General features: G+C 44.3%; 1 protein-coding gene across 1 annotated transcript in view; it reads right to left on the bottom strand.

Annotated features, from left to right (window-relative positions):
* SLC44A4 (solute carrier family 44 member 4) overlaps positions 1-9,624 on the bottom strand; it is a 43,420-nt gene that overhangs the window by 19,589 nt on the left and 14,207 nt on the right. Inside the window, exons 2-10 of the mRNA XM_069944224.1 lie at positions 8,217-8,265; positions 7,925-7,998; positions 3,938-4,016; positions 3,380-3,479; positions 3,174-3,290; positions 2,503-2,563; positions 1,552-1,657; positions 1,353-1,436; positions 615-727 (exon numbers count right to left, since the gene is read on the bottom strand). Of these exons, the coding sequence (XP_069800325.1) occupies positions 615-727; positions 1,353-1,436; positions 1,552-1,657; positions 2,503-2,563; positions 3,174-3,290; positions 3,380-3,479; positions 3,938-4,016; positions 7,925-7,998; positions 8,217-8,265 (783 nt within the window). The remainder of the gene's footprint in view (positions 1-614; positions 728-1,352; positions 1,437-1,551; positions 1,658-2,502; positions 2,564-3,173; positions 3,291-3,379; positions 3,480-3,937; positions 4,017-7,924; positions 7,999-8,216; positions 8,266-9,624) is intronic.

The raw sequence follows: 9,624 nt of genomic DNA, 5'->3' as shown, positions 1-9,624 counted from the left end.
CTGTACATTGGTCACATCTGGTACTGCAGTTCAGTTCTAGTCACTTGGGTGACACTAAGCTGCAATAACAGACACGGTCCATGGAGAAGAGTGGGGCCATATTTGATAATCCGGAGACAATTTATAACCATTGGCGTCCCCTTCCCTGTTAGTATTTCTTTGATCTGGACTACATCAATACTCCAGTGTTATTATATTGAGGTTTGACTCAGCGCGTCATTGAGTTCACAACAGGACATAGATAAGGGATTGCTGTGACGGTATGGGGATAGATATGGGCCATGTTCCTGCTTCCTGAATGTCCAAATGTGAACATTATTTTCCAGGATATACAACACACGTAAGTAAGTTGAGTCACTTTGTAAATGCTTGACATTTTGTACTGATCCTGAGTTACATCCTGTAATATACTTCAGAGCTGCACTCACTATTCTGCTGGTGAGGTCACTGTGTATACACATTACTTTACTTATCCTGTACTGATCCTGTGTTACACCCTGTATTATACTCCAGAGCTGCACTCACTATTCTGCTGGTGAGGTCACTGAGTATACACATTACTGATCCTGTACTGATCCTGAGTAACATCCTGGATTATTAGTGCCAGGACTTACCGTATCCAATAACCCCTATCACACCAATGATGAGCAGCCACACCAGGATACCGGCAGTGAACCTCAGCAATATGAGGAAGAGAAGACTCACCACCATAGCTATAACCAAAGCTCTGCAACACAAGAAGACAGAAGATTAGAGAATGTCAGCTCTTCTCACATACCTATCTATCTATCAAATACATATCTATCTACCAGAAAGTAGAAGCAGCACTTCGATAAGGTTGATGTGACAGTGGATCCAAGTCAAGACCAGGGACCGTGCTATATAATAATGGAAAATCCACAGCACCCCTCGGTGAAGTCAAACGTGTAATTTATTCATAAAGGCAAGTGCAGCATACAGACGCAACGTTTCAGCAGCTATTCGCCGCCATTTTCAAGCTTGACACGCTTGAAAATGGCGGCGAATAGCTGCTGAAACGTTGCGTCTGTATGCTGCACTTGCCTTTATGAATAAATTACACGTTTGACTTCACCGAGGAGTGCTGTGGATTTTCCATTATTATCTATCTATCTCCTACCTATCTCCTACCTATCTCCTACCTATCTCCTATCTATCTCCTATCTATCTCCTATCTATCTATCTGTCTGTCTGTCTGTCTGTCTATCTACAACCTACTAAATGCCTGTCTGGCCTCACTTACACCATGTGATGCTGACACCTTCCCATCAACAGTTACCACCATGACCACCTCCCATCATTCACGTTCCCCCACAAGATCCATCACCACTTACATGATGATCCAGGACCAAGACTTGGCAAAGTCCTGAAATATCTTCTTTCCCAAATTCTGGAAGTTGAATGAATCCAATATTTGGCTAGATTAAAAAAAAAAAAAAAAAAAGTTACGAGAACTGGTAAAGTCAACTGTACTACTGTTAATAACGAAATTTTGCAGCGTGCCAAAAAGCAAAGGGTAAAAAGGATACTCACTTGGTTGCGCTGACTATGCTGTCTCGTGACTGGTTCCCGCTCATGTCATTGATGGTAAAATTAGAAGGGAAGGTGAGATTTGAACTGGGAAAACACCTGTTAAAGACTGAGACAGAAAGCCGGGCTCAGAAATATAGAGATAGACAAAATGGCCTCCCTTATAACAGTGCTGAGGTTTGCCACCTTCCCATTTTTTACCACCTTGCTCGGTAATTGCCGTCCATCTTGGAGGGAAGTCCTGTGCAGGGTTTCACTCACTATTAAAAGGGACAGTGGCTGCCGATACTGTCTCCCTTCTGTTTAGAGGCCTCGTACCAGCTGAATGGCAGGGGCCCCCCAGTTTACCCTGGGAGGATAGGATTGTATCTTGGACAATTTTAATGAAAGTTTTAGGCTTGGTTGATTTACTGCTTTTAATTTATTGTAACCCTTACAAAGTACCGTGGCCATAAATATTTGCAAAGTAAAAGGTCTCTGTGTTTTATTCTTAGGTTAAGTTTGGGGGTGGGGGCTAGCAATTCCGTGTTATACCCTATTGTATGTTCCCAAGTCAATGCTATATATACACATTGGGGGAGATTTATCAAACTGGTGTAAAGTGAAACTGGCCCAGTTGCCCCTAGCAACCAATCAGATTCCGCCTTTCACTTTTTAAAGAGTCTGTGAGGAATGAAAGGTGGAATCTGACTGGTTGCTAGGGGCAACTGAGCCAGTTTCACTTTACACCAGTTTGATAAATCTCCCCCCATTATGTATACTGCTGTACAGGTTTTGTAGATATCTACAAAATTGTTTCAAAAACTGTGTTTTTTTTTTTTTTTATTGATGTTGGGTCCTTCTGCAGCCCCAGCACCACTTAGACGTAGTTTGACTTTCCAAAAGCTATAAAGGTTCCTCATCCCCCCTTTCACTATGCTATGTACAATCAGAGACACCTTCTCTATTACTCACACGGATTGGAGGGGATCAAAAACACCGGACACAGCTCCCGGGCTATGATTTCTTGTACAGGCTAAGAAAAATTGGGATAAGATGTAAAAGTTAATGTCACATTAAAATACTTAAAGGGGTACGCCAGCAAAATTCTTTCAAATTAGTTGGTGCCAGAGATTTGTAGTTTACTTCTATTAAAAATTATCCAGTCCTTATCAGCTGCTTTATGTCCTGCATGAAGTGTTTTTTTCCAGATGTGTTCTATGGGGATTTGCTACTGCCTTGGACAGAGGTGGCAGCAGGGAGCATTGTATTAGACTGGAAAGAATATACCACTTCCTGCAGAACATACAGAAGCTGATAAGTACTGGAAGACTGGAGATTTTTTTAATAGAAGCAAATAACAAATTTCTGAGACTTTCTGACAACAGTTGATTTGAAAGATTTTTTTTTCTCCCGCTGGAGTACCCCTTCAACGGGTCCAACTTATGAGCATTTGTACCATTTCACCACGATGGGTAGATGAGGGGCAGAACAGATCATGGAGTATTAAGGGGTTAAACAGGAACCCCAATGTGCTTGTGTATGGGTCCAAGATGGAGGTACGTTATAGTCCGCTTCATTATATATGTACTCCTCTAGCAGATAGATTGTAGTGACATATACGCCATTTTCCTCAATATACTGACCAGGACTGTGGTGCTTAGGTTTATGCTGGGCTGACAGTAGTCCTGAATGAACACTTGTTTAGGGGTCCCAAAGGGAATGGTACCCCGGAAGATCTTGGGGCATTCTGCCACACACACCTGTAATGTGGACGGATATGAAAGTAAATAACTGACTGCACCATGGAAGACAGGGGGCGCTGTGGAGGTCAGGCAATACAGGGACTTACCTGGGTGGTGGGGCACTGCAATCCATTCAGGGCAGAAGCCAAGATGTTTGTCCCTGTGATGCATTTCAGCAAATCATAGTACAACACATAGGGCTTGTTCCTGCAAGAAAAGAAACATGTGAAGGCCCAGAATACTGAAGGGTACAGGGTCCTAAAGCCTCCATCCAGCAGGGCTGAAATGGTGAGGAGTGGGAGATGCTAGAGGGAGGAGTCATGCAAGAGAAAGGAGCAGCTGTGTAAAGTATGGATCATCTGCAAAGAGTAAAGGAGTACAGTGAGGGTGGCCATTAAGCCTGGACCATGCCCTAGAGACAACTCTGAAGGCTACTGAACTTGGCCCATATAGCTTGTGAATTTAAAGGTTTTTTTGTGATTCCAGGGACTCAAGACTTTGACTCCTGTTGAGACCACATTGTAGGACGTGTGAAGTTTTGGGTTAGGGGAGCGACCATATTGCAAAGATGGGTGGGAAGAAGTCATAAAATAGTTTTTTTATTTTAAATAAAAAAACAAAACACCAATAATTGGTGTTTTATTTTTGTTTTTCTTAATACTCACTCGTTTTCCCCGACCCCACAGTACATTCCTGTAGAATTTCGGGGATATATCACCTGTCGTGGATCTCCATATAACCAGGCTGCGGAATATGAAGACAAATTATTTAGGATTTCTCATTCCTGTACCACCAAATTAAAAAATTTTTCCCCCACTACATTGCGCCAATCTATTGAAGAAACTCAAGTCGTAGTGCAGTGGTCTCTAGCCTGTGGATGTCATGGCATGCTGGAAGTTGTAGTTGCTGGTAGTCTCCAGCCACAGCCTGAAGACTTCCATCAAATCATTGCCTAGAATTTGATGGCAACCACTTGGCTTGGTTGGCAAGGATTGGCTCCACCTCAAACCCTACAATGACAACTCCCAACCATCACCTCATTGAGGATCCATTGAATATCTTCTCACCCAGGAAGCCCTTCTCTACCTCCAAGAACATGGACTTAACTATGGTGGTATTGAGGTAACTGTACCCTGTGCCTCAGGGGGCCCGGAGATACCATAAAAGAAGATACGATACATGGCACATAGTGGTTGGGGCCCCCTAACACATCTATTTTTAGGGCCCTGGTGCTACTAGTCACACCTCTAGCTATAATAACCATTTACATTCTCAACAACGAGACTTGTTTATCTTGGACTTTGCTCGGCTTTCTTTCTTTTTATTCACTACTTTAAGCTATATTTTCAAAGCTTCTCTAGTAAACTTTCTACATGGTCTTTAGACAGTTTTTGGCTCAACTGGTTTTACCACTAGTAACAGTGCTGTACAGCGCAGCACCCAATACTCAAGATGAATGTGGAACATTCCATAGACTAGTTGTTTGACCGGTCCCTTAAAAGTCATCAAAGTTGTCCTAAGGGGACTGGTGATATACAGTTACTCAGCCAGAGGCACGACTCCTGGAAGAAGACTCCTACAGTGCATGTGAGATGGGACTGGTCATACTGACACTACACCAGAAACTTCAGAGGCTGCTTCATGGTTGATGTATGAAAATCATATCTTAGACGGTGTCCGGTAGCAGTCAACCCTTTCGGCCATGTGAAATCTTTAGTGCATGGTGAGCTTAAAGGGCTTCTCCATTTTGTATAATCCCTGTTTGTTACAAGGGTCCCCTTGCTTGTAGCATCACCAAGAGCCAACCCAAATTATATTTAACTCGAGTTGCTAAGACCACCCAGGGTAGGGCATCAAAACAGTTCAAGGTACAATGCCAAGACCACCCAGGGTATAGTATCAACACTACATAAGTGACAAGGCCAAGATTGCTCAGGGTACAACATTAAAACCAAATCCATGAAGGCCACGATGATGTAGATGACCATTCATAGACTGCCCAGGTAACAAGGTCAAGAGCACCAAGGATATATCACTAAAACTGCCCAGAGTACAGTGTCACCACCACCCAGGGTACGGCAACAAGACCACCCAGGGCACGGCAACAAGACCACCCAGGGTACGGCAACAAGACCACCCAGGGCACAGCAACAAGACCACCCAGGGCACGGCAACAAGACCACCCAGGGCACGGCAACAAGACCACCCAGGGCACGGCAACAAGACCACCCAGGGCACGGCAACAAGACCACCCAGGGTATAGTGTCACAATGTCCCAACGTATAGTAAAAGGCAAGGCCTAACTACCCAGGATATAGCAGCAAAACTGCCCAGGATAAAGCACCAGGACAGGCTAGTAGAGAAAGAGTTAATTCCTATCAGGCTGTGACGTAACTGATAAGGAACAAGGAAACAATACTTATATTGCAGCTTATGTGGTCTGAATTGTATTGCTATATAACCTCATCTTGAAGACTGTAACTGTTCCAGAGAGGCTTAGGGTTGGTCATAGTAAATTCACCCGCAACCACCACATGTGATATATACAGCCCCTTAGGTGCAGAAATATAATCAATATATAATCAGAGGCCTAACCTGAAGCTCCTGGGCTGAACCGCATGCAAAATTAGTCACTTGGTCCCCATCACCAGTATGGGCCATTTATAATACTGGGGACTTCTCCCCAGTATGTGGCAGAGGGGCTTTTAGGCCCCCCTCAGGCCCCAGGCCCCTAGTATGCCACCTCTAAGCCCTAAAACATACAGGCCTCTCTCTGCTGTGGCCTCTTCTTTGATGGATAATTAAAAATCTATACATGGTAGGTCAGCATTTCTAGTACTCTCTAAGGACCTTTCATGGCTTCCAGGAAGGCCACGAGTTGTTATTTTTCTACTACTCAACTTTTCCAGGGTTGTTATCAAAATAGGTGACTGTATCGGTAACATACACGGACACAAACATATTGTTTGACCAGCACAGATATGGCTCTCTCCCCACAGTTATTCACCTGACGTGGCACCAGGGCAGTTCTGGTGACTGACACATCAAAGCAGCGGCCATTTTGTTTATGTTATACAAAGATGTCCTCAATGTTTAATAAATTGCCAAAAAAGTGCTTTCTTTTGTCTCTGAGAAGGCTGGGGCGGCCGCCTACCCTCCGCACCCTTCAAGGCTCATAAATATACCGCACCATACATAGGGGTAAGTGTGAAGCTATTAGAAGTTATCACTTAGCACCTGCAGATAAACTTATCTCTGTCTGATAAAGTAAACAGGCGTATGGCGGCCATCTTTTTTCACAGACACGTTGTAGTTTGGAATGTTTTCACTGTAGATTATAGCCCCAGCGATAAGGCTCATGCTGATATCAGCGACTACTGATCCCATAATGATGGGAAAACTCTGCGTATGTATCATATGGCGCTACTCTGTGTTATCCACAACAAGCCTGAATATAGTCCCCGGGGTCTAATCCTTGGGGGCCCGTGGTTATTGGCATCTACGTATGTGTACACTGACCTTAGATACCCTCCATGTAAACAGACACAGACCCGCCTGTAGCTGTGGATCCCGAGATACAGAACTCCAACTCAAACCAAACAGATTCAGCAGTAAACTCCGGAGAGTACATGTGATACAGACTACATAGCAGGGCCGGAGGAGCTACGTAATAGTGTCAGAAAGAGAGCCTACGTGGATGGCCAAATAAATCCAAAGCTGGAGCTCCATATTTCAATGCTAGAGTGCCTCTATAATAGTGTCAGAGTGGCCATAAAATAGTGTTAGTCAGAATACGGCCTAACAGAGCCACAGCTCCACATGCCAACATCAGAGTGCCCCTATATTAGTGCCAGAGTTCTCTTATAACAGTATAAGCCAGAGTGCTGCATAGCAGAGCCCAAGCTACACATAGCAATGCCAAAGTGCCCCTATAATAATGCCAGAGTGCCCTCATAACAGTTTCGGCCATTTGCTTCATAATAGAGTAATAGAGTGCCAGAATGCTCCTATAATAGTACCAGAGTACTCTGCTAATGGTGTCAGCCAGACCACTGTATAATAGAACCACAGCTCCACATAATATATAGCCTCCCTATAATAGTGTCATATTACCCCTCTAATAGGGCCAGATCGCTGCATAAAAAGAGCCAAACAACAATGTCAGGGTGCCTCTTCAGTAGTGCCCGATTGATCTTATAATAGTGCCAGAGTACTCTCATAATAGTGTCAGTCAGAGTGCTACATTGCATAGCTAGAGCTTTACATATTCATGCCAGAGTACCCTCATAATAGCCAGAGCTCCACATAACAATGCCAACGTGCCCCTATAATAGAGATTACCTTCATAATAGTGTCAGTAAGAGCACTGCATAGATGTTAAAGCGTCACATAATAATGCCAGAGTGCCCCTATAATAGTCAGAGTTACTTCATAGCAGTCCCTGTCACAGTACCAAATAATAGAGTGCCAGTATTGTGGACAATGAATTCACACCAGGACCTTACAATTTTAGGCCTCCATCTTTTTATACATTTACCAAACACTCTTCTGTGTGACTTTTATATATTCTGTAACCAGTGAAGTGACTATACTGTATACTGTAACATATACGAGACCCAATGCTGACTATATAGAGCTGTGATGCCACTTACCTAAAATACCAACCACAATGTAACCGAGGATGAACACCATGAACAGGATACAGCAGATGATGTCTGTGCAGCTCCTGTGTGGGGGAAGGAGACAGTCAGTAAGACAAACCACATACATACACGGCACCATTTACTTCTATAGTATTGTCTTCTGATGGTGAATCAACCCAGGATGACCTTTAACGAAAGTTTAATCGCTGAATAATGAAAAGTTCTAGGACTTTCACCTGGGAGCAGGACTACATCAGCATGGCCGCCAAGCAGGGGATTCCTGGACAGACAATGTACTTACCGGTTTTTGATAGGTCCATTGAATTTCGGGTCATATTTTGCCGGTTCACCTACAAATAGAAGGAAGAAGTATTAGTGGCTGGTGGTCAATGGCCAATGGTCAAGGACAGTGTTAAGGGCAATTAGATTGCAGTGGGGTCCTACCAACTATTATCCTATGTTTATATTCAGCTTAAAGGGTCCCCACCAAATATGTTGCCCCAAAATCTCCACCATCCTGGATCTGGCCCAGGTGTGACTAAGGAATCTTCTCCAGGATGACCATAATGTCAGCAAATAAAGAAACTGGTTAAACGATTGCAAATCTGTTCTCTAAGACAAGATAGAACAAAGAAGCCTAAAGAAGCCTGGGACACTGTCCTGATAAGTATAGTGGTCAAGGGGCTCCATTTTGCTCTATGAACAGCCACAAAGCATTGAAGGTCAAACATCATGTAGGACAGACCCTGTGGCAGTCATAGGGCTGGGCTAGCCTCACTGTAATGTGTTATGTTGGCCCCTTTGATCACTCTCGTGGTCTTCTTCCATGGCAGCCAAAGGGCAGGGCTACCCTCATTATAACATGTTATGTTGGCCCCCTATGATCCCGTAGTCATCTTCATTGGAAGTAACAGGGCAGGGTTATCCTCATTATAACATGTTATGTTGGCCCCTATGATCCCGTAGGCTTCTTTTACAGCAGTCACAGGGCAGGGCTATCCTCATTGTAACATGTTATGTTGGCCCCTATGCTCCCGTAGTCTTCTTCTATGGCAGTCACAGAGCAGGGCTATCTTCACTGTAACGTGTTATGTTGTCCCCTATGATCCCGTAGGCTTCTTCTATGGCAGTCACAGGGCAGGGCTATCCTCACTGTAACGTGTTATGTTGGCCCCTATGATCCCGTAGGCTTCTTCTATGGCAGTCACAGGGCAGGGCTATCCTCACTGTAACGTGTTATGTTGGCCCCTATGATCCCGTAGGCTTCTTCTATGGCAGTCACAGGGCAGGGCTATTCTCATTGTAACGTGTTATGTTGGCCCCTATGATCCCGTAGGCTTCTTCTATGGCAGTCACAGGGCAGGGCTATCCTCACTGTAACGTGTTATGTTGTCCCCTATGATCCCGTAGGCTTCTTCTACGGCAGTCACAGGGCAGGGCTATCCTCACTGTAACGTGTTATGTTGGCCCCTATGATCCCGTAGGCTTCTTCTATGGCAGTCACAGGGCAGGGCTATCCTCACTGTAACGTGTTATGTTGGCCCCTATGATCCCGTAGGCTTCTTCTATGGCAGTCACAGGGCAGGGCTATTCTCATTGTAACGTGTTAATTGCCGCATATTTTTCGCTCTTATCAGGTAATTACCAGGAAATGATGCTCGTAACCTTCAATCTTACTAACAAGCTTCATTTGTCATATTCTTGGCTGT

The sequence above is a fragment of the Dendropsophus ebraccatus genome, chromosome 10 (genome assembly GCF_027789765.1).
Source record: "Dendropsophus ebraccatus isolate aDenEbr1 chromosome 10, aDenEbr1.pat, whole genome shotgun sequence".
Classification (NCBI taxonomy): domain Eukaryota; kingdom Metazoa; phylum Chordata; class Amphibia; order Anura; family Hylidae; genus Dendropsophus; species Dendropsophus ebraccatus.
This window is presented reverse-complemented; position numbering and strand designations above follow the sequence as displayed.